The sequence below is a fragment of the Mastomys coucha genome, unplaced genomic scaffold (genome assembly GCF_008632895.1).
Source record: "Mastomys coucha isolate ucsf_1 unplaced genomic scaffold, UCSF_Mcou_1 pScaffold20, whole genome shotgun sequence".
In the NCBI taxonomy this organism is placed as follows: domain Eukaryota; kingdom Metazoa; phylum Chordata; class Mammalia; order Rodentia; family Muridae; genus Mastomys; species Mastomys coucha.
The window spans coordinates 35,315,626-35,341,525 of NW_022196903.1; the positions used below are offsets into that span (position 1 = coordinate 35,315,626).

General features: G+C 44.6%; 1 protein-coding gene across 1 annotated transcript in view; it reads left to right on the plus strand.

Annotated features, from left to right (window-relative positions):
* The window catches only part of Tmem178b (transmembrane protein 178B), a 374,345-nt gene that overhangs the window by 329,325 nt on the left and 19,120 nt on the right, over nt 1-25,900 (plus strand). The window contains exon 3 of the mRNA XM_031381640.1: nt 3,741-3,878. Coding sequence (XP_031237500.1) covers nt 3,741-3,878 — 138 coding nt within the window. The remainder of the gene's footprint in view (nt 1-3,740; nt 3,879-25,900) is intronic.

Below are 25,900 nucleotides of genomic sequence, written 5' to 3' on the forward strand. Positions count from 1 at the left end.
CCCCCCCCCCCCCACTTTTTCTTAAGTCATTAAATGATAGAGAAGGAAATACAAACTGTGTAAATTCCCAATTAAAGGATATTGCTGTGGGTTCAAGGATGGGTTCAAGGAAATAGTGGGAATTGAGTGGTACTTTCTTATTCCTAAAGAGAAAGATGGCAGGCAGGTAGAAGAGCTGTTACATTGTGTGCATATGACCTCAGAGTGACAGATGGCACCAACTCAAATGCAAATAGAAAGCAAGAAAAACTGTTAAACAATAGACACATTACACTCTGATGCCTCTATATATTCAAACATTCCCAAGTGTTCCATGGACCAGAATTCGTGTGTACATTAAACTAGACATTGTCTTTTTTCCTCCATCCATTTTTTATTTTTATACTCTTTTTCTTTTTCTCACTTCTTCCCTTCTCCCCTCCCTCCCCATCCTCTCTTGAGTTGGAACCTGGGGCTTCAGGTGGGCTAGGCAGTAGGGTTTCTCTGACTGCCTTTGGATTCGGCCCAGTCACTACCAGCCCCGCCGCCCCCAGCACTGTCACAGCACCCACCCTTCTTGTTGTCTTCAGTCTTTTGTCCTCCATCTCTTAGCTATAGTTCTGGCTTGATTTTAGAAGAAGGAATGCCAAGTGCATTTGCTCACATCAATTTTAATTCTTTTATTTATCCTGTTTCCTCACGCAATTCAATGATGCAGCTGTTAACTCTGTTTGCAGTCCGCTGGCTTTGAGACTGTCGATAACTTATTTATTTGTCTTTGGGGTTTGCCTTTTTCTCATCTGTAAAATTGGGATACTTCTCGATCTGCCTGCCTTTTGACCTATTATAGTAGCTTGCCTGAGCTACTACATAGATAACTCAGTTAACTCTCTTAGGAGAAAAGAACTGGTTGTTCACACGGAGGTTGGACCAAGCTAGACTCAAGGGTAATGTGAAAATCTTTCCTGGGTCAATGGCAGTGCAGTCGGGACCTCTGTTTTTCATCCTATTTCCACATCAACAACTTAGAACAACCTTTTACCTAAGTCAACAATGCCCTGTGGGAGACACAGAAGTTTACCTAAGCTGAGACAGAAAGAAGGCAACGTTCCCCACAACACCCGAGACTCAGATGATTGGAATCTGTCAGAAGTTTTCAGAATAGCAATTGTTTTCTCCATTTGCCTGCTTTTCTGCCTCCTCCCATTTTCTTATAAGTAGAACACTTTGCTCTCATCCTTCAATAAATGTCACCTCCTATTTTTTATGGTTGGCGTTCTCTTTAGATTTCCTGCCTCACCAACCCACAGGTCCATCTCTGGCCAGTATGGACTCGCTTGATGGGTCCCACTATCCACTCATTCCCTTAGGCAATATTTTTGCTCCTATAGTCTGGGGTCAGTGTAGGACTTCCAGCCAGGCATTAAGGTCAAATGAGAATTTGACTTCCAGAAAAGGTAGGTTTCCTGGGGTTATAAGGGCAGGACACAGAAGCCTTCACTGGGTGAAAAAGGGAAGAACCCAGGAGAGGGTGCTATATTTAGTACTTTCTGTTTAAGATACTAAACTTCCCAGTGGTAGATCTGGACTCTTTCTTTTTCCATTTATCCTTTAAGCAAGCAGCAGTTAAACTATTAATCACAGATTATCTGTTCTTAAGAATCAATCGACATGGCCTCACATCTCCACTGACAAGTCTGATCAGGCCCTTATGGTAAGGCAAGAAGGAATCCCAGGGTGGCCATGAGTGTGACTGTAGAAGTGGGAATGAAAAGAGAAGCAATGTCTGTCCATAGGAGCTGACGCACAGGGACTGGGTTATGCCATGAGCAGGGACATTCCTTCCTTTTAGCTATGGCTTGCTATGCAGGAGGCTGAGCTTGCACGTGAACATTGTCATCAAATGGCTCTTCCAGCAAAGCTTTGCCTGACTCATTTGGCAGTATGAGCAATCTGCACACTGCTGTGTGATAATGAGGCATCCTTAGCAACTCACAGATGTGAATACAGAGTGTTATTTCCACCTGGCTGGGGCAGGCCTGTTAGGTGCTCAGAAAGGCAAAAGAGAATGAGGCAGAGCAGGTATCTTCCCTGTTGATCCTTTAGGGATCTTCTGCTGGCTTCTTCTGCCCTCCCCCCCCCCCGAGGGCTGGGATTGTTTTCCCTTTGTGTTTGTGCCTCCCTCTCTAGTCGGCTTCTCTTGGCTGGGACTGACAATGCCTGATTTTCCTTGTCAGAACAAAGAGACCAGACCCCTCAAGAGAGGGATCTTGACTCAAACTGTGCTCTGCTGAAGGCAGAGATCCCTTTTTCATGTTTCATGACTCTGGGTAGGAGTGGATAGAATGTAAGAAAGGGGGAAAGGATGGAGGGATGGCGTCCTTATGACAGACTCAGCTCTCCATGCCCACAGAAACACTGTTGCATTTGTTCCTCTGGGACAAGAAGAAGAGAGATGGGGCCGCAGTGGAGGTGAGGTACCCAATTCCAGGCAGGCACTTTCTCCATTACCCTGACATTTTACCCTTCCTTTGTGAGAGGAAAACTGTCCTTGAGAACCTCTAGGATGCTCTGTGCTGCGGCAGAGGATTCAGAGTCTGGGGCAGAGGCCAGGCAAAATGGTTTGATTTTGTTGTTGTTGTTTTGGGTATTTGTTTGTTTCTTTGTTTTTCTCTTGCTCAGAGCCCTTATTAGCAGGCCAGGGCTGGTGTACTGCCTTGATGGTGGGTGGGCATGAGGGGCTGCGGCAGATTCAGGAAGGAGTGACCAATGTGATAGATGAAGTGGCCCCCAGGAGGTAAAGAGTCATTTTTAAGGAAAGGGGGTGAGAAAAGGAAACCAAAGTCCAGCCACGCATGGAGAAGGGAGCACGTGACCATAGCTCTGGTGACATCTAGCCACAAAAGGGAAGGAGCCAGCAAAGAAGCTGAGCTGGGCAAGAAGTAGCCAGCAGAGACATGGAGCGGTCCTTCCCTCTCCCTTCTGTGGCAAACGGCATTTTCCCAGCAACCTCCTTCCTTACCAAGTCATTCCTGGCTTCGGCAGATAGGTCATAGAGGTATAGAGCAGGTGCAGTTCTCACTGCGATGTTGGGGCTGACCCTAGAGTCAGAAGGATAGAGGTAACTGCAAGGAAGGAGCCTGCTCCATGGGCTCAGACTAAGGGAGGGAGATGCAGCTCTTCCTCTGCTTCCAAGACTTCGGGCAAAACTAAGCCCCAAGAGCCAGCTTGGAATGGAGCAGAGAACCAAACCCCTATTTTCTCATGTGGCTTCTCCTACAGTCCAGCAGACCCTGGGTTAAAGCGGGGAGGGCTAAGAGGCAGCCCGTCTGTAGAAGCCCTGCTCTCTGCAGCAGCCCACCTCTTTCGTCTCTAAAAGGTTAATGCTGTTAGCCACAACTATCCGGGTTCGAGTCCTTTCTACCACTTACTGTGCTGCTTTTAGCAAGTCGCTCTATTCTCCACACTAGAGACAGTACCCGTCTCTTAAGGATGGGACAGACTCACAGGAAGAGCAGCACATGCCTAGCGCAGATGAAGTGAGCCGACCGCCCTGTGCTTAGGACCCAGCGGTCACAACACAATTGTGCAGAAGACAGTCCCCACCAGTGGCTCTCTCCTGTGATGGGGGTCTCAATAGGTAGTCTTCCGGTCCTTGAAGTGCCCCTATCCTCTTCTCTCTGCCCCAAGCCTTAAGGTACACCTGACCCCACTATATTGTGTGTTCTAATGCTAACTCTTTTCCTCCTCCTTCCTCACAGATCTGCGTAGAATGACAGCCGGCTTCATGGGCATGGCAGTGGCCATCATCCTCTTCGGCTGGATCATTGGTGTCCTGGGCTGCTGCTGGGACCGAGGCCTTATGCAGTATGTGGCAGGGCTTCTCTTCCTCATGGGAGGTAAGGCTGCATGCTACCGATGGTGATGGGGAGGATAGGGAGGTCCTGTTTACTGGAACTGTGGGCAAATGGTAAGAGCTTACAGCAGAGGGGCATGGCCAATATGGTTCCTTTTGCTCTCTCATCTGTGGGCTCATCAACCGTCTCTACCCCTGTCACCTATTGGCCACTATCCCAGCTGTTCAGGCTGTAAACAGAAATGAGATACAGTCTTTAGTGTCAAGAGTCTTGAGGGCCTCAATGCCTAGATGGAAGAGAGATACTATGGCTAGGAGACTCACATGGGAACAGATGGAGACCTCAGACTTGGAAGCATGAAACCAGGATATGCTGGACATTTCATGCTCCAATGCTCTGTACTATAGTGTTAGATGAAGGACGGAGGTATTTCTTCTCCAAAGAGCCATGCTTATCCTAGACTTATGGTTTAAAACAAAGCAATGGTGGGTCTAGACTAGATCCTTCTATTTCTGTTTCCTTTCCTATTACTGGATGGCCACTGAGACAGCCCAGTGGCCTTTATCAGACTCTACATAGAACTGGAGGATGGGTTCTGGCCTGAGCAAAATAGATGCTTCCTCAATGCCTGCTTGGGAATCTTCCTTCTCTTTGGAGTCTCCTGATCTGCGGCTCAGCCTAGAGCTCAAGTGTTGGACTGCCTGGAAGAGGTGGATGGGTGAATTATGTGGAGCCTGGAGGGAGAAAGCAAGTGTAGACAGACAGAATTAGAAATGATTGTGGGAGGAAGAGAAAATGAGTTCCACATTCAGGAGCAGAGCTTAGGCTTTGGGTACTGTGCAGGTGCATGATGCTGGTCTCTTTTGTGCCTGTTTCTGAGCTGAGGAAAGATGAAGTCGGCTGTGAGACTCTTTATCTACAGGGAAGTCGGGGAATGGAGAAGCATGCCCCTCACTGTGCCCAGAGAGATGTCTGGGGCACAAAAAGGTCTGGTTTAGGGGAGGAATGAGAGAGAAGCTTTGTAGGGAGGACTTGTGCCCTGACGTTTTGTTCTGGTCCTTTAAGCACAGCTACTCTGCTTCCCATGGAGCTGGTACTTTTAGGGAACTAACCTCTTTATCATGGTCAGGAAGTCCCCATGTCAGAGCTACCACCCCTAGGGCCTACACCTGTGGTTATGCCACAGGCTCAGAGAGTGAGAGGGAAGTGGTGGCTCTCTGATAGATTCTACATAGACAAGCTACCAACCACCAATATACACTTACATCTTGTGGGCTTCTCCTGTTTCTAGTAAAGCAATAACTTAAATGAGTTGTTGGTTCTCACATTGTATTCAATGGTTTTCACACCATTATTTTCCCTGGTAAATTTGTTTCCTCTCCACCCTTCATGAGGACCTCCAAACTATAAGAAAAGATAAAAAGAAAGAAGTAGCTGTGTCCTGTTCATATTGAGTCTGTATCCTATGTCTTTGGAGACACAGAACAGGCTCTGGTATCCCAGAATAGCTGAGCAAACCATCCCCAGGCTGAGCAAGATCCCAGAGTCGCAAGAGCAGGGGCTGGCAGTCTGTCATCTCTACTTCTTACCTGGCATTTGCTGTACCCAATTGCCTTCTCTACTAGCCCTTTTCTTTAGGCAGGAACAAGCTCAGAACCTGGGATCTCTCCACTCTGAGAACTTCCCAAGGACTTAGTTAACTTGTAGACTAACAGCCTAGCTGCCATCGCCTGGCTCATCTTTTCTACCCAGGCCATATGAGAAGGACAGATAGTAAGCAGGCCAGAATTGAGCGATAATGGCTAAGCTAAAAGCTGTATCTATAAATGGGGTCACTGGGTTACCTCCCACTCATTGGAGGCCTTGCGACAAAAGGCAAGATAACAATGTGCAAGAGGGTATATGGAGCCCTGCCCTCCTCCTCCTGCACGGGCAGCTTCTAGATGTCTGGAGCTCTGGGCTAGAATAGGAGCCACAAACTCCTTTCTGAATACTGCAAGAATGGGAGCCTTGCCTTGCTCACCCCAGAGAGTCCTCATCTAGAGTGTCCTGGAAAACTACTAAGCACTGATGTGAGCCAAGCAGTACCCACTCCACAGAGCCTTTGGGGTGCTCTCCATGTGAAAAATAGAGCCAAGAACCAGTGAGACAGATAAACTAGAGAGTCCTTCCAGCTTCTACCTGGTATACACAGACACACGGACACACACACACACACACACACACACACACACACATACACACACACACTCATGCACCCACAAGCATACTCATACCTCGCCCTTTAAAAATACATTTCTAAGCCTTATGCAACAAGAAATAAGACAGTGTCAACAAGGCTCACCCAAGCTCTGACTACTGGGAGGTACACACAAATCTGTGCTTTCTTGGATATGTTTTATATATACTTAAAATGGCAAATCCGTCCTTTTTGGTAAAGGATTGTGTGACAACGAACTTTATGGAGGCTTCTCTTCCAACAGCCACTTTTCATTGATTACGGTACATTCCAGGCTAGACAGAATCTAGCTCATTCACAGACTACAAAGCCTTCTCTTTCCCTTGCAATTTGTTTGTTTGTTTATTGTTTTGTTTTAATCTTTGTCCCCAGGTAAAACAATACACTCCTAAATGAAGTTGTGGTGGGAAGGGAAGGAGTATCCATACACTTTTGGGTACTCTTAGGCGCTGAAATACATAGCAAAAGGGTGTTAAGAACAAAGAAGCCATTGACTTCGGATCCCTCAAATGGTGTTTTCCTTTTTGGAAGTTCTGATATATCCTTCTGTCTTGAGCTAGCATCCTATGTAACCTGGAGAGACTCGGCTCTAGGAGTTTAGCAGCTCGGGGCAGCTGCCATGTGCTCATGAACTTAGTCTTGTTAAAAAACATTTGTGTTGGGGAGGAGATGGTCCAAGATCAGAAACTAAATTCCTGGCCCTGCTCAGTTGGGATAGCTAAATAGAAGGGCCAGACATAAACCTAGAAGAAATGAACCTAAAACATCTCTGTTCTCCAGGGGTTAGTTTCCTATGGATGACCTGTCAAAGAACTCAGGGAATAAGCCACCTATCCTAGCCACCTCCAAGATACAACGGAACAATCAGTCATCCAAACTGCACACATATTTCCCCAAATGTGACCATGAAGCCTTTGTTTTCCCTTGGGTGGAGGTCTCTCAGGTGTCTGTAACTGAGCAAAGCCAGGTACCCTAGTGGTTATGTTGGGCTGGAAGTGAGAGAAACAGGTAGAAAGCAAGAGCAACAGTGTCTGGGGCTAGAAAGATGTAAGTAGGGTGAGTAGGTAGAGAGGGAAGATTCAGCAAGAATGAAAAGGGCACATTCAGGCTGGAGAGATGGCGACTCCATCAGTAAAGTGCTTGCTTTGCAAGCATTGGGACCAGAGTTTAGTCTTCAGAACCCATGCTAAAAGACTAAGAATGATGGTGTCTACTTACTGTGTCAGCACCAGGGAGGCAGGGATTAGTTAACCCCTGTGGTTTACTGGCTAGTTATCCTAGCTTGACTAACAAACTCTAGGCCAGGGAGAGGCTGTCTCAAAAAACAAGGTAGAAGGCTTCTGACAAAGGACACCCAGAGTTATACTCTGGCTTCCACAGGCACACATGATGTACATGTATGTATATACACTCACACACGCATGCACACACCCATACACTCACATGTACACACATACATACTTGTACCAACAGGCGTAAGCATACAGCACAACAAAATTTTTTAAATACAGAACAATATTTGGAACCAAGATTGGTTGAGTTACTGGTTTCTCTAAGTGAAACAATTCATCAAGCACACTGGGCAAGTTCTAAATATTAATTAATTTAGCTTTCTGTACTATACAACTTCTTGCCTAGAAATGTGTTGCTCTGATTATAAATATATTTGCAACTTATACATATTTTATGTTATAAATATAGGTAATTATGATTACAAAATTACATACATATATATTAGCACGACCAAAGTAAAGGCTAAAGAATTTTCTTCGCATCCTCTTCTATGTTCCTGTAGAAAGATGGTCTGCATTGGGCATTTCTGACTATTTCTGAATTAAAGAGAGGGTACCTCACACACTGTGCAATAACCACCAACAAACTGTTAAATGGGTGTTCAGACCAGAGGAAACTGTTAGTTAAGCAGGGCAGCACTGTCTGGCCAGGAGGCTGGAGGTGGTAGGTGGGATCTGGTGGGATCTGGTTTTCCTTTGGCAGCTGCTCCAGAGGAGATCTAGCCCAGACTGGCACGACCTCATATGGCTACAAGTAGCCATCGTAATGAATCACGATGGAGCTTGTGAACAGAATAACACAGGGACAGACTATGTAGCACAGGAGCTCATGATGACACTGCTCATTTCTGACTCCCTCCCTGGAAGCGTCTTAGGCACACAGGTTTACAGGAGGAGTTGGAATCCCTAGCCTATGCTTGCAGTATCAAGTGTCTTCCCACATCCTCCCATAATTTCTGGAAGTCTTTATTCCTCTCTACCCTGAGTCAGGGCTAAGGCTCCGCCATCTTTTGTCTAGACTTGCACCTAAGTCCCTTTCTGGCCACCCTGACTCCACTATGGCTATCCCATGACCAGTTTTGAACAGAGCAGTTAGCATGAATCTCTTTTTAAATGTTTATTAGATTGTGTGTGTGTGTACAAGGGCACGTGCTATGACACAGATGTAGAGGCCAGAGGGCACTCCTTGAGATTTGGTTCTCTCCATCACCATTTGGATCTTAAGGATCAGACGGAGGTTTGGTGGCAAGTGCCTTTGCCCACTGGCTCATCTTGCCATCTCAGCATGAATTGTTTAAACTATGAACCAGATGTTTCACCACCTTCTGTCAGTAATAGTCTAATGATTTTTCAGTTGAACTTAAAACTCAAATTCCTTACTTTCTTTAAAAGTCTTTTACCTTCTGCCTGCCCTCGCCTCTCTCAGCTCTCTGTTTCTCCCGTACACTCATGCTGCTCCACACATACTGGCTGCCTTTCTCTTCTAACATATAGAAAGGTTAGTTCAGGCCCTGGAGCTGCCTGATGTCCTTGGCCTTAGCAACAACTCCTGGATGTGTCTCTCCCTAGGTTTTGGTCCCTTCTCCAAGGTTCCCCTTCAGAATCTCCTTGGCCAGCAATTCAGTAAACACACCAGACATACTTTACAGTTTAATTAATTTCATTTTCTTTGGTGTGCTCCTCTTCTTGCCTAGACATATGTTGTTTGTGGGTTTGCCACTTTTTTTTTTTTAGCAACTTTAAACAATAAACATGTATTATCTCATAGGTTCCCTGAACAAGAATTCCAGGTGCAGCTTAACAGGGTTCAGCTGAGGATCTTACTAAACTGTGCTCACATTTGTGACAGGTTCTCTGAGACTTAAGATCCTGGCCAGGGTCACAGTATTGATGGAATTTCTCTCCATGCAGGTATAGAACCCATGGAAGCTTGCTTCTTCAAAGCCACCAAGAGAGGGCTCTCTGACCTCCAGACCCTCTCTTTTGCCTTGTAATAAACACATTCAGTCTTAAGGAAAATTGAGAGCTTGTGAGATGGCTCAACAGGTAAAATGCTTGCTGCCAAGCCTAGTGTCCCAAGTTCAATCCCTAGGACCCAAAGGGCAGAAACAGAAGGCTAATCCTCACAGATTATCCTCTGACTCCCACATGTGTGATGTGACATGGATATATGCACATACCCAGCATAATAGCTTATTTTTAAAAACTGAGCAAGTATTATAAAGAATTGAGGAATTACACTCAGCCATGTACCTAGTTTTTCCTTTTATTAATATGTTTGTGTTATTGTGGCACATCTGTTACAATGGGCAAATGAATGCTGGTTCGTTATTATTAACTAAAGTTCATGGCTCAGTCATGTCTCCTTAGGCTTATCCAATGTCTTTTTCTGTCCCAGGATGCCGTGTCTGGCACCCAGATGCATTTAAAGCTACTGTTCCCCTAGGCTTCTCTAGATTGTGGCACCCTAAGTCTTTGTTTAAGATGACCCAGGTAGTTTTAGAGTATTGGCCAGGCATATTATGGGATGCCCTTCTGTTGAGACTTATATGATTTTTTTTTTCATTATTAGACTGAATTATGGTTTAGGGGAAAGAGATCCCAGAAGTTAAGTGCCATTTGTGCCTCATCATTTCAACATAACTCAGACTCATGTCACTTGCTCTGGTCACTTGGAATAGGTAGTGATTATAGTACTTCTCCATAGTGAATTCTTTCCCTCCCCAGTTCCATACTCTATTCCTTTGAAGTCATTGTGTGTCCACCCAGGAGGAAGGGAAAGTAGCAGTGGAGTACTGGGATGGAAGCACTCCTGTAGGGTAGAGCAGCCACAGAAACACTTTGGAGTTATTCTAGATGGGGTATTTATCTCTTGCTCTCCCCATTTAATTCATTTGGTTACTCATTTATATTGGTGTGGACTCAGGGTATTGATTTTGTCATTTGGGTCATATAGTCCAGTGCTGTTTTTCTTGGTTCCTCCAGTTCTGCCAGCCTTGGCATTTGAGGAGTCTTCTAATTGGTTCTTGGGCTCATTGACATACCCTACTACATGGGGTTTTGTTTTCTGTTGTTTTGTGCTTCATTACTTCCTCGTTTGCACACTTACTTTTGAACAGCCCGAGGCACTCTAGGTCATCCTGTGTGTTTGCTGTTCCCACACTGCACTGTCTCTCCAGCGAATGCTGTTTCTTTTTATTAGATAATGACTTTTGAAATCAAGAGCTGGGGACTAGGTATCTAGGATGGATTCCTAACACTCTGTATTTGCCCATAATTTCTCTGCCAGAACCAGGTCTGCCTTAGTGACAGAATGCCTCCACTAAGGCCTCTCTGGGGTCAAGAGCATATGCTGTCTGCAGTGTAATAAATAGCTGCTGAGTGACTATGTTGGAAACGCAAATTCTATGGAAGGAACAGAAAGTGTTTTGGCTTTGTGCAGCATCCTTCCAGAAAGCACCCTGTCTTATCTACAGTCCCTGTTGTAACAATATTCCCTTTCACTGGCTCCTCTCTTCATATTCACTGAGTGGTACTAGAATCTATCTTTTCCAGTTACGAAATAGCTTCAGTTCCTTTAGGAAGCAGAATATAAGTAATTCTTGAATTCCTGCAGTTTCTTGACCTTAACCTGGACTCCTGGAACCTTAGAAATGAAAAGGACTTTAGACACTAGCCAGACAGGACCTCCCACCCCCCCCCCGTGGTTTAGATAAGAGCAGCTGTGTCGTTTCATGGAGCATCCAGCTGGTAGTTGGCATAAATGAATCTTAAGCCTGGTCCATGACACTACCCTATATTCTTGCAGCCCTGACTGCTGCCTCTGGCCCATATACCCATGCTGAGCATCACCGTGTCTCACTGAGCTCCAGTTCTGTGCTTTTCTGCAGCTGCCAGTATTTTCACAATTTCTCTTCATACGTTCTACACCTTCCCCCCAACACACACTCACATGCATGCATGCACACACACACTTGAATGCACTTTTTGTTTCCACTTCCTCCCAAAGCATACAGGAGGCATATGGAGGAGATGGTGGCCAGGACTGAGGGCATGAGTGGTAATGGGGAAAAAGAAACCACTTAAAGTTCTCCTCATACCATCTGTGATCAGCATGACCTTTTCTATCTTGCTATCCCATCAGGGGGAAATAAAGAGAATGCCTGAAGGTATCTCAAGCTATCAGTTTTGAAAGATACCTGTAATATGTAAACTAGCACTGGCATAGGTAGCCACCTGTGCTTCAGGCCCCCAGACCTTTGGCACGATGCCCCTCTTCTGGGTAGAAATTTTGAAAGCTTGAGTTTGGCATGATAGTCAAAGGTGTTAGGCATGTGTCTTGAACACTGTCTCAGTTAGTCCCTCAACTGATTTTGAGGAGTCCTAGGAGCATTCAAGTTTTCCCATCAGCTTTCTCTCCCAGCCTCTCCCCATTGCCAGTCCCTAGCCCTGGCCTGCTTGGAAACAGGAGTTTCACTAAGGTCAAGAGATACTAAATCTTCAACTTCATGCCTCCAGGTCATGACTTCAAAACTCATTGATCAGAGAGGGGAGATACAAAACAGAGGACCAGGTAAATTAGATATTCCAGGAAGAGAGAATAAATCCAATAAGCCAATGACTTGGCAATATGCAAAGCTTATAATAGATGATAGCAGTTACTATGGTATATATGCCCTAAGGAAAGTCTGTCCTAATGAGCTAATTAGAAGTGACCCTGGCATAAAAGCATTTACTCTGCTGGTCTGAGTTTTTAGTTTTACATGAGTTTACATCACAACTTTTTCCTAGACTTTCTGCCTTACCATCTTTCCAAATCTTCAGCAGATACTTACAGCCTAGTCCACACCCAGAATGTTTCTTGCCCCTTGCAAGGTACATACCTGAATATTTATTAGAATTTGATAATTACATTCAAAAACATATCCTAGAAGGGTACATTTTGGCAGTAAATGTCATTTAGGGGAGGAGATGTGTTGTCAGGAAGATTGGGAAATAACATCCAGGTTTACTTTACGCAGAGCCTGTGACCAGGGTAGATTACTCTAGCAGCCCAAGAAGCAGGAAGACTTCAGACCTTAAGGGGTTATAACATTGCCACTAATGCGCCACCCCTCTTGTAAATATCCGCCTCATAACAGAACGGTAAGCATCCCTGGCCATGCAAACTGTAGCCTGTGACAGTCACATTAGGAGGCTCTATAATCCACTCACCAAATATTCAAGTCTGCTATCCTACCATGTCCTGGTTAAGATAAGTGGGTGCTTTCTTATTAAATTCTGAGATAAAATGCTGAGACAGAACAAGGAAGGTGGTGGGAGGGAGGTGGTTGGTGAAGGTATCAAAAAAGTAGTTATGGAAACTAAACACTCTTCTCTTAGATGTCCCCAAGCACACTCGGTCATACGAGCCACCTGCCATATCCTGCCTCCTAACTGGGAGCCCAGAATCCTTGATCAGGAAGCAATGAAAAGAGATAATTACAGGTTTTTCATGAAGATAGAGTCCAGGACCAAAGGAACACGGGAGTAGCCATGTGACATTGGAACACTCCTTATCTGCCTTTCATGCCTTGCTTCAATTTTCTCATCTATTAAAAAGAGCTAATAATAGTTCTCAATTCAAGCCTAGCTGTGAGAACTACAGAGTTAACTCAACAGAAGGATTTAAACAATACCAGGTACTGACCCCGTAAAAGACTTTATTATTACTTTAGCACTGAGATATTTCTTTCCAAAACTTATTTTCATTTTATTATGTTTTATGTGTATGAGTATTTTTTGCCCGAGTGTATGTTTGTACACAACATTATGGAGTGTCTACAGAGGCCAGACAGGTTGTCCAATCCTCTGGAACGGAAGTTGCAAATAGTTGTGAGCCACTATGGTGGTTGCTGGGAGCTGAACCCTGGGTCCTCTAGAAGAGCAGCTGGTGCTGATAACTGCTGAGCTGTCTCCCCAGCCCCCTGAGATAGCTCTCTTTTTAAATAGCTATCTTCGATGATACTCCTCTCCTCCCTGAGTGGCTTTATGTCACTGCTACCAATACCACCAAGAGACCTTACGGTATGTGCTATGGAGACAGGAAAATTGAATCTTCACACAGCCAGTCCCTCTCATTTTAATTGCTACCCTAGCTGTTCATTTCTTCATTCAGTAAATACTGAGTCCTCCCTATGTGCCACATACCACTTACCTGGAATACAGTAGAGAAATAGAGAGCCCATGAAGCTAACAATCTAGTTGGAAAGACAGAAAAATAAATAGGTGCCATAATTATAGAAAACATGTTAGATGATAGGAACTGTGGAGGAAAACAGGAATAGACGGAGATAGTGGTGAGACATTGCCGACGGGAGAGAGCCATGCAAGGCCTGTTAGCAGTGGTGGCGATGGGGCAGGGTCCTGCATGAGGGATGGCAGTAGGCTATAAGATATTGGAGAGAGCCAATATCTTTACAAAAAGAACCCAGGATGCACTTGGAATGGTGATGAAACCATTGGGTCTAGAGAAATTGAGCACCAGGATGATTGTGACAGGGGCAGAGAGGGTTACCGATGGAGGTAAACCATGGAGGTAGACAAATCATGAAAGGACTTTAAGGTCATGGTCAAAGGATTGATTTATTGAAGGGACACCAGTCTCTAGTCTGCTCTCTCTTATATCTGTTGCACAAACTACCCTGGGGTTCTTCACTGGGTGACATTATGAGTTTATTCTTCCCTGGCTACCTTCTGGGGTATGTACTGTTGGAGACTATGTAGCCTGCCATTCCTTGTTTCAATAAGGGTAGGGAGTGCTGCATCCTTGGTGGGGTGGTCAGATGAGGGTTAGGGTGCTAAACAGTGTGCTCTCAGAAGTCATCTCAATGTGATAAACCCCAGACGCTCCCTCTGCCCTACCAGGGATCCATTGTAAAATTGAAACCTCTTGTACAAACATGGAATTAAAGAAATCACATCCACGTTTTCCATCCAGCATTGTCCAGAGCATCCAAGCATCGTATAACTAAAACAGAAGAATGTTTTTGCTTTAGAGCCTCTAGGATAGTTGTTCTCAACCTGTGGGTCTCAGCTCCTTTGGGAGGTAGAACAACCCTTCCACAGGGGTCACTTAAGACCATCAGAAAACACAGATATTTACATTACAATTCACAACAGTAGCAAAAGTGTAGTTAGGAAGTAGCAACAAAAATAATTTTATGGCTGTTGGTCACGACATGAGGAACTGTATTAAAGGATTGCAGCCTTAGGAAGGTTGAGGAAGTCTTCTGAAAACATCCATGTTCTCTATCCTGCTTAGAGCTCCCTTTCTCCATAACACAGGCCAAGTATGCTGACAGGATGACTGAATAAGCACAAAGCTATGTGCGTCCTTTCCTTATATCCTAAGATGATCCCCAAATGGTGAAAAGGCAGAGGAGAAAGCTGACTCAGTTGTGTGGTAAGGGAGAGTACCACCTCACACATTTTGGTTGGACCTCAGAAGAAGTAAACTCAAAATAACTAGAATCTTAGACTAAGCAATCTTTGCAGTGTGATATTTGACTAACACAGTGTAAGTTTAATGACACCAACACTGAGTAAGAATAAGGATATCAGGATCGAAGGAGACAGAAGGTGAGGATTTGGATCTGAAGGATTCAAAGACTCTTAGGGTGTACCCCATCTGTGGGTACTTTGAATGCAGTACTTGATGGGTCTCTGAGGAAGTTCCTTTAATGAATAATCAAATCATTTTCTTGGGCAGGGTAGTTCCAGGAGTGGGCTAGCAAAATCACATTCATAAAGATGGTGAGGCCTGATCTTGGTTCTCAGTATCCAGAATAAGGGTGGGGTAGGTGATTTTGTTCTTGTTCTTATAGGGGATGGATAATTTCCTCACAGCTTGGTGCCTTCCCAGTTTGCTTTCCTGTGTCAGCACAGAAATATTTGAGCTGTTGAATCAATACAGGCCAGCTTAGGACCAAGATGCCCTAAGGCTCTATATCTCAGCACCAGGCAGACCCCGGGAATAGAAATAATACCACCACTGCATTGAATCTTGCTCCAGTTCTACACAATGAACTCCCCATAGACAGGAGTATGCAATGAAGGACAGGCAGGGCAGTGGGAAGACCCTCTCGACTACTGGGTGGTTGTTGAGAAAGAACAGATTAATCCATCCCCTCCCAGTGGAACAGAAAGCCCCAGAATGCAGTGAAGGTGCCACAGTGACAAGTTACCATGGAAACTTAGAAACTGTCTAAAGCAACTTCAAAAGACTCCCTTCCTGTTGCTCTTCTGGTTGTTGCTACAGAGATGGACAAGTCCCAAGGAAAGAGAACCTGTCACCCAAGCTCTAGTCCTTAAAACAAATCATAAATCAAAGGAAAAGGATGGCTTCTGAAGTAAATGGAGACCTTCTAGGCTTAAGAGCTGCGACAAAGAAACAATGATGTGGGAGGAACTGGTGTAAGGAAAGAGGTGTGTCCTGTTTCCTGGGAATGGAAGTGTTGAGGGGAATGGCAGATATGACCGTGAAGAAATTAAAAGACTGTGAGAAGTGGTCCAACAGAGCCAGGCTGGGTCTGCTGCTGTCTTGTGGCTCCTTGTCATCCCTACTACTACTTGGGTGCCTGAGATGCACTGTGCATACCAAAGCTTGAAGGATGAGGCTGAAGCTAGTGTACTGGACATCAGAACAACCAGACCAGAGCCCATTAAAGAAGACTTGTGGTAGCTAAAGCACTTCCTGCTTGGCAGGCAGAGTGGTAGACAGAATTTAATTTAGTGCTGCCTGCTCCCCCATGCCACTGGAATTCAGAGAACTGGCTGAAGCTAGGGAACAAAACCTAAAGGCAGCCAATGCATTGGATAGTGAGGTACAGCTAGGCTATACCTACCCCACTTCATCTGTGGGTAAAGTGGATGATGAATCCTGGCAAGCCCAATCATTTAGAGGTCCATACTGTGCCGGTGCCTTGGAAGCCTAGGGGACCTTGGAGATCTTTTAGGAGCATGTCCTGGAGGTCCACGTAGATTCTGCTCTGGTGGACAAACATTTTTATGCAACAGAACTTGGATTGCTGGGATGGAGGAGACATTGCTCGTATTTTATCACCATGTCAAAAATAATTAGAAAATGAGTGTTCGCTGACACTGGGGAGACACCCCACATCTAAGACACTTTCCTAGTCTTAGATAGATCAGGCTTATACCTTGTAGCCTGATTTGGGGCTTGAAAAGTGCATACTCCATCTCCAGGCACTATCAAAAGGTCAAGGGTATCTAAGATGTGGATAGGCAAAGGCAAGTATCCCATCCAACGCTTAATATCCAATAAAGCTATTAAGTACTACTAAATTCTGGATAATGTAGAAGATGAAACTCCTCCTAGTCTTGGAGTTGCTTCCAGTCTTTGGGAAGAATCAACACCTAGATTTAGTATGACAAACTAGCTGTTTTCCATTTCATTGCCAATAACTTTAAATACAAAATTTAGAGGAAAATGATAATGAGGAGGAGGAGAAGGAGGAGGAGGAGGAAATCGACAAGGAAGGTGAAGGGGTGGGTGGGTGGGTGGGTGGGTGGGTGGGTGGTGGTGGTAGGGGTGGTAGGGGTGGTGGTGGTTGTCGTAGTGGTAAGTAATTTTAGTTTCCTGAAAAGGTGCTAATCTCCTGTAAAGTGTAGAGAGATGATGTGTTTTACCTGGTGCCTTAGTCAGGGTTATATTTGCTGTGATGAAACATCATGACCAAAGCAACTTGGGGTAGGAGCAGTTATTTGGCTTGTACTTCCACATCACTATTTGTTATTGAAGGAAATGAGAATAGAAGCTCAAAAAAGGCAGGGACCTAGGATCAGGAGCTGATGCAGAGGCCATGGAGAGATGCTGCTTACTGGCTTGCTTCCCCTAGCTTGCTCAGCCTGCTTTCTTACAGACCTCAAGACCACCAACCCAGGGGTGGTCCCACACATAATGGACTGGGCTCACCCCATCAATCACTAATTAAGAAAATGCCCTACCTACTTGCCTGTAGCCTGATCTTATGAAGGCATTTTCTCAGTTGAGGCTCCCTCCTCTCCCTGGGCTAGCCAGCACACCTGGGCAACATTTTATGGTTTGCAGAGCTTTAAAAGAGAGGAAAGGTCTCATCTGAACTTCAGCCTCATTCAAGAGGCACAGAGGGAAAAAAGGAAGAGAAGCGACCACACTGGGTCAAAGGCAGACAGGGCTCAGAGCTCAGGCATTGTTACCTCCCTTCTTCCTAGCAGCCTTTAAGGTCAGCAGCTTTCCCACCCTCTCTTTATACACCGACCCAGAGAGCCTTCAAAGCAGTTTCAGAACATATGAAAAGATGGAGCCCTAAGCTAAATCCCATTACTGTCGGGGCTTTATAATGCCTTCATACTCCTTAGTCTTCTTGCTTCTGTGTTCCTAGCTGTTACAGGAGATGAGGGAAGGTTCTGGGTGAGCACCTGGGCCGAGGAAATGGGCCTGAAGGCTTTACCAGCAGCCCAGACAATATAGTTTCCATGACATCCTCCCACCAGAGGGGTCCGTCTCCACTCTCCCCAGCCAGAAGCAAGGTATTGGTTTCTGGTGGGACATTCCAAGGAGAGTCCCTTCTACCAACAGAGTGTTACTAATGATATCAAGTCTCAATGTAGTGAAGGTCTCCTGGGGTGAGACCCTGATTTAAAGTTCTGTAGCCTTAGTCAGTCTTATCGTTCACATAGCTGGCTCCCCGCCTTGTAAAACTGTATGTGCCTTGTAGGGCTGTTGTGAGAATTAAATGCTTTGACATGTGGCATGCTTAGACCCTGCCTGGCATCTAGTGAGCCCTTCAGATACTGGTGTGGAAGTGCTCACTTGGTCACCAACTCAGATCTTCTTTGCAGTTCTTGACCCTTGCTGATAGAGCTTGAGGGCTTTGCCCAAGGACACTGGAGTTATGGTTCAAACTCAAACTTACTTCACTCTGAAGCCTGAGCTTCTCATTATCATGCAGTCCTGTCCTACAAATAGTAATTAGCTTAGTTATTTATGATTGGATTTGTGATCTTCAAAGAGTTCATGACTTAGCAGAGTAAGAGATGGCAGCCCCTCCCCCATGATATATCACCCAGTATGTACCAATATACACCAAGGCTGGCGTTCTTGAGATGGCACAATAGGGAGCGGCCAAGTCCATTCATGCTATCTGCCTTAGAGAGACAGAAAAATGGGACTAGCTTAGGGCTCTGTCTTTTCATATATTCTGAAACAAAACACGTTTAGGGCTCTTGAATAAGTACAACCCCACTTAACAACCGGCTTCTGTAATTCTGCCATGTAATCAGTGCCTCTCTTAGAGTCCTGCCTCCACTTCCCTAGCAGAGGCCCTGCTTCCCCAGACACATGCTTTTCTTGAGACACCTCTTCCTGGCTTCCCTTGTGGTTTCTGTCTCCCCCTCCCCTGAAACTGTCTTCTGTGGCAACATACTGGGGTTTTCCCCTTTTCTCTGTACTTTTTTTCCTTTGGTCTTGGCCCTTTGTCTGTATACATGCACACACACACACACACACACACACACACACATACTGCATACACACAATACATAAAATACACACAACACACAGTACATATACATAAACACATAAAATATACATGACACATACTTGCACCCCACACAGTATCCATACAGAAACACATAAAATAATACAACACACACATAACACATACAAATACACAATGCATACATATATACACAGTACATGCACACAAACACATAAAATACACATAACAGGGCTGGAGAGATGGCTCAGTGGTTAAGAGCACTGACTGCTCTTCCAGAGGTCCTGAGTTCAATTCCCAGCAACCACATGGTGGCTCACAACCATCTGTAATAGGGATCCAATGCCCTCTTCTGGTGTGTCTGAAGACAGTGACAGTGTACTCACATACATGGAATAAATAAATCTTTAAAAAAAAATACACATAGCAGACAATACTTATACAGAAACACATAATATACATATACACAGACAACACACATACACAATACACACACACACACACACACACACACACACACACACACACTTGTGAGGGTAAGTCTGGTGAATATGAAACTGTCTTCTAAGCACAGGCCTCATGTATTTCATTCCTACCCTGCTAGAATCCCAGGCATGCCTTCAGTTAGACTTGTCTTTTGTCTACACACATTACACACGTGCTCTTTTATTTTTAAACACATGAAAACACTTTGCTTACCTTAGGCACCCAGTGCATACTACCTCCCATTCTGCCTCTTTCCTCAGGGAAAGCCACTCCTCCTTGACATCTGAAGACTCCGGCTGTTCCTCTGTCATTTTTCCTGGCTCCTTTTCACCTTCACCTTTCCATCAATTGTCAACATCTGCCATCGTTTTCCTCACAATGTTCCTTGAGGCCCATTCATTTGCCTCCACTCCTCACACTCCATCTGGGTTGTTATTGAAACTGCAGTATTTTGGGAGTCATTTAGCTCTGGGTAGAAATCTCTACCCCCGCCCCAAGTTGGTTGCCAATCTCTGAGCCTGCATTTCTCGTTTGTAAAACTGAGGTAGTGCTTCCAACCCTGTTGGGATTATTGTGGAGATGAAATGAGATAATATATTGCAAAAACAACCAGCCCCCAAACAAGAATTTCATAAGTGCTCATTTCCCTACTTTGCGCTGAATTCATCTCTTAAAACACACTACTTTCCTAAAATATGCTAATTACATAGCAGTTCTTGATGAAAAAAATTTTTTCCTGTGGCTTCCTTGTGTTTATGGGATAAAATTCAGTGTCCCCAGACTGGAGTTCTTGTCAGGAACAATCTTGCGGCGTGTACCTTCAGCTACACGTCCTGTGTCATGCTCAAATGGACCACAAGTGGTCAGGCATGACCTGACCTGGGCTTTCTTGCTCTGCATGTTGAAGTCCTGTGCCTTCCTTAGGCTCATCAGATAGATGGTCAGTATCTCTCCAAAACTCTTCACCTGAACTCAGAACCATGGAAGTCACCAGCCTTGCTGAGAGTCTCTAAGAGCACAGCTTCCTGATCATTTCCTACCACATTGGAGGGAAACCGATGAAGCAGGAGCCCCTTTGCTGGCTGATCTAGTTGTCATTTAGTCATCTTTATTTTAAGCCTCACTGTGGTTTCAGGTAGATTTGATTTGGGTTCTTTCTGCTAAAAATGACATGAATGGAAGTCAGTCATTTCTTCTAATGGTTTTTTTCTTTTCAAGTCTTTGAACACTATTGTGTCTATAATTTCTCTGATTTTACAACTGAATTCAGCTCAATTACTGTTAACTGGGGACTACTTGTATGTTAGACATTGCGCCATTATCATCCAGATACAACGGAAAACATGCAGGCTTGGCCCCTATCCTTACACGACACCCAGGCAAACTATGGAGACAGGTGGGTTGTCACATGCTAGAGTGACAAGTAGATGTTGCCATAGCAGAGAGGATTGTAAAGCCATTGGGGGAGACTCAGGGGGTGCCAGTGTTGAGGTTGAAGGTGGAATCCAGGAAATGTGCCCATCCTCATCTTCTTAGGCTATATACATCCTTCTAATGATGAAGCTGGTCTTTGGCCTGGACCTGTCCACCTTCCAGAAGTAAGAGTCTAAGGTCCTTGTTCAGCCCTCTGTAAGATTTCCCACGTTATTAGAACATTTCTGTTTTGATATATCACCATGTAACTGAAGTCTGTTATGGACGAAGCAAAGATTTTTTTTCTCCCTAAAATATAGTGCTTAAGGAGCTTTATATAAAGCTCAAGTGTGAGTCTATGATATTTGAACCCATGTGGACCCCAGAAAGAAGGGAGTGTCAAGGCTGTGCCCTTCCAATGCTGCTCTGATAGAACCCAACTGCACCTCCTCCGAGATGTTACCACACTCTTGGTTCTAATTTACTTAAAAATAACAGGTAATTAATTAAAATGCTCTCTGTGGCTCAGCTTTTAACATTAGCAGTTAAGCTCCGTGAAAATCACATTTCCCAGAAGCCTCTGGGAGCAGCTTCTTACGGCTCCTGACTTAGTATGGCTGAGAGCGTTGGCTGGGATGCTCTCTCCTCTCAGCCTTCTCATTTAAGACTCGTGAGTAGGAAATGTCTCTGCTCACCTCAGGAGGATTCAGACTAAAAGTCTGTGTCTTTTCAAAGCTCTCCTTCCCACAGAAGAGATGAGTGCCTTCCCTAAGTGGCACGCTTGTGAGGAGGTCAAGTTATGAGCCCCAGACACAAATCTTCCCCACTGATCCACTCCTCAGTAGCAAAGACTACCTTGGAAGTTTAATTTTTTTTTCCTTTCATTTTATGGCCTGACTATGACTCAACAGTTCTGGATGACACCTGTAGATACAAATGTCCTCTCATACAAATCTTTCTGAGATGGAAGCATTGGGAGAGGTCTTAGTGAGCCTGGCTGCAGCCAGAGTCTAGCTGCAGTTGCCCACCCACCTCTCTTCTGTGCCATCTCCTCTCGTTACAGTTTGAAGGCAGAACAGGGGTAGATAATGCAGAGGAGTGGATAAATATCACCCCTCAGAGGCTTGAGAGGAAAACAGAGCAACGAGGCTTGCCAGGGAGGCGCCCGTTTCCAGCTAGCACGTTTGAGGGAGCGGTTCCCTCTGGGTGCTGAGGCATTGGAGGCTTCTGTGGGTTCTCTGCTGGCCACCCATTTCTACTGCCCACTGGATTTAGTTTCTAGCCTGCTGAGAAGCTACAATGAAGGTTGTACTGCCCTGCCTTTAAATCGTTTTCTTTCTTACCCTCTGTACCTTTCTCTTCTTGAGCATCCTCCTTTCCACCTGAAGCGGGTAGTGAGAGAAGTTAAGGGCAGTCGAGATGGGTCCCTTGGATCTGTGAAGAAGCCAGTACAGATATGTTGTTAATTGGACTCCACATCTAAAGGGCACCCTAGATCTCTTTGGGTCACATGTGATAAAGGCAAGGCTTGTTGTCCTGCTTTTGCAGGCTAGTTGACAAATTTGATTCAGGTATCACTGGGGGTATGGGCTTTTGGGGGATGAGTGTCTGTGCTCCATCCGAACAGGCAGGGCACATGAACACCAAGTAGCTGTGATGAGAAACAGCATAGCACGTGGCTAAAGCATGGGTTTGGATCCTCATCCTCCTACCTTTAGTTATATAACCTCGGGCAATTTACGGACCCTCTGTGCCTCAATTTCCCCATCTAAATCTCATAAAATTCTTTGGATAATTTAAGAGGCTAATATTTCTTTTTAATATTTATATAAAATAATGCTTATCATATATATGTGTGTGTGTGATATGTATGTATTATATAAATACACACATATAAACATTTTATACATAAGCAGCTACATTTGTATTCAGTAACTAATACTGAAGATGTAAAAAAAAAAAAATCACTTGGATATAGATTTTCTCCAGAAAAAAGGCCAAGGCCAAGTTGTGTGTGCTAGGCAGATGGAAACATAAACTAAAGCAGGTGGTAGAGTCGGCTGATCCTCTGGCCACTACCCCAGCTTCATCCTGTACTAACTAACATTGGCTTGGATCAGATAGGACAAAAGCCAAAGAGTTTTCTTTCAGGAACCAATTTCTTTCAGACACTTAAACAGCTGGGTTCTCTCCCTCCATGTTTCAAATCAAGGCAATTTGTAGCTGAGCCTCATGTGCACATTGATATCAAATAATGACATCTACTGATCTCATCCACCATCCCTTCCGGGTATTCCAGAGGGTGAAAAGAGGGTTATCTCTCCAGGAAGCTCATGTTGGACAGAATTGGTGATAGCCAGACCTAGAGCAAGTCAGGGAATAGACCCCCTCCTTAGCCCAGTGTCTAGAGTTGTAGGAATATTAAGGTAGAAATGTCCTTAAGACCTGGTCCTACCCCTGTGGTTGAGGGTAATATAGCCCAGAGTGGTGAAGTAACCACCTCATTTTATGGGAAGAATTGGAGCCAGCACCCAGGTGGCTTAACTTAATCCACTAAACCACACCCTTGTTCCTGTTGCAGTCCTATCAGAAAGCTGGCACAGGTTGACCCAGCATACTCCTGGACAGGAGGGCCATGTGACTACCAAACATGGCTTTACATATAGTGATACAGCTTCATGTACTTGGCCTCGTGACAGTCCCCCTGGGGTAGTGGCTTTCTCTGCAAAAGTCTTGATGATACTTAAGATGAAGGACCAGAGCGGGTAGGAGGTCACAGTGACACAAAAGATCTGCAGGAAGCTGTCATTTCAAGCATTGTTCCCCTGTAAGAAACCCAGGTAGGATTGCCTTTTGTCCCAAGGTTCCCAGTTAGCCTCATGGACCACTGTTATCAGAATGAAGAGAGAAGAGAGGCAGGCAGGAAGATGGCATGCTCTAAGTGGCTCTCGTCGTGGAAGCTCACGAATCACAGTTTGAGAATGTTCCTTTCTGCACAGCTGTAGCTGCCACTCCGCTCAGTTGAGAAGCCAGTTGGATCCCACTAATTCTCAGCTCTAAACCAAGGCCCAGATGGATAAGACGCTGCAAAGATTCACATGGGAAAATATGTGTTGCTACACTCTTAGCTCGTTTCCTTTCCAGAACTCTTCTTCCCACTCCGTGTGAATGCTCATACCAGATCTTCTTTCACAGTGTGTTATGTCCAAGATCAGGTGGGCAAAGCAGACCAGGCCAGGGGTTGCTTCATCCATAGCACTTGTGTTTCCAAATGAGTGTGGCAGAAGAAAATGGAATGGATCGTTCTCAGCTCTTTCTGCAGTCAAATAGTTTAAGGCTGAATGCCAAAAATCAAATATTTGTCAAATGCTTGAGACCTTCAGATTAAATAATTTAATTCCACGTAGAATTGCTTCTTGAACAGGAACTTAATTCACTGTATATATTAACATATTAATGATCAGTATAGTATGAACATATTAATATATTCATTGCATACATACTTATACATATACATAAGGATATACATTTGTGTATAACCCCAAGAAATACAGAACTCACAGTGATTGAGGTTGGACTTCGATGACTGTCCCTGCATTCATCACTGAGTCCACAGAATGGCTTCCTCATGAAAAAGCAGTGGTGGCGTTTTAGCCAGAAGAAAAAAATGAAGGAGAATGTGCTTTTAAAAATTATGAAATTCAGCCATTATTATCATTTAATAAATAAGTATAGGTAACTACTAAGTCTTCCTTGACCTTCAGGAAGAACTCCAGGGTCAGGTTCTCTGTGGCAGCACTTCTACACACCTCACCTTGCATGTTTACTCCAACACTCTCTGTAAACCTGAAAACCTTGAAGCAGCACAAACATTCATCAGGGGAAGCATGCTAAATTTGGCACTTACGGTGTAAGCTATTTTCTAGTTAAGATTTCATAGGTCTTGAAGATCTGGCTCAGTCTATAAAATGCTTCTTGTCCACCAAGCATGAGGACCTGAGTTTGAATCTCCACCAACCACCTAAACAGCAGGTGTGGCAGCACACATCTATGACCACAGTCCCTGAGAAGTAAAGACAGGTGGATAACTGGAGCTTATTGGCCAGCCAGTCTAGCTAATCTGCAAGCTATAGATTCAATGAGGCTCTAGGTCAAAAACAAAGATGGAATGTGGTTGAGGGAAACACCCTACATCAACTTCTGGCATCCACATGCATGTGCACATATATGTGCATTTACACACACATACACACACACAAACAGAGAGAGAGAGAGAGAGAGAGAGAGAGAGAGAGAGAGAGAGAGAGAAACATTTGAATGCTAGTAAAAGCCCATTTAGTGGTTGAAACAAGGTGCAGAACAATTAAGATAATTTTGTAGAGAATACAGGCATTAGAATATCTGAAACCTTTCACTGTAGATAAGTGGTTGGGAAGAGCAGGGGCATTAAGCAAGGGGACTTGAGACATCTATTCAAGTAGTATATAAGTCCTTGAATTCATTTTAACTTTTCTCTCAGTCACTTTATAATTGAGAAAAATGAGCTCAAAGTAAGATTTTTAAAAGGTACCTGAATCAAATTGTGTAACTCCTCTCAATGTTTCTCCTAAGGCTGATCCCTTTCTGTATTCCTGGCAGAGCCCACTGATAGGGCAAACTTTTTCATAGACTCAGTGATGCCACGGGACCCCGCAAGAGATGGTGACCTCTAGGGGTTCAAAGACAAGTCTGTGGAATTTGGGATCCCTGATTTGGAAATAAACCCAGAATCAAGCATCCTGAGTATCGTTTCCCTGGTCCCTGTTGAGAGCAGTGGCTCCGGGTTGGCATTTACCCTGGGCTGAGGCCACAAAAGAATGAACTTACTGATGGAGACGAGAACAGCAGCTACAGTTCTTGCCTGTCCGTAAGAACCATTTTTCTTCCGCCTCACTTAAAGCTTTCCATTTCTAATATTATACCTTACATATAGAAAGCAATTTTAACTTCTCTAAGCTTTTTCACATGTATTATTATCGCTCTTCAAAATAATCCTGCAGAGAAGGTATTATTCCGATGCAGAATTTCTGAAAAACAACTAAAAAAAAAAAAAAA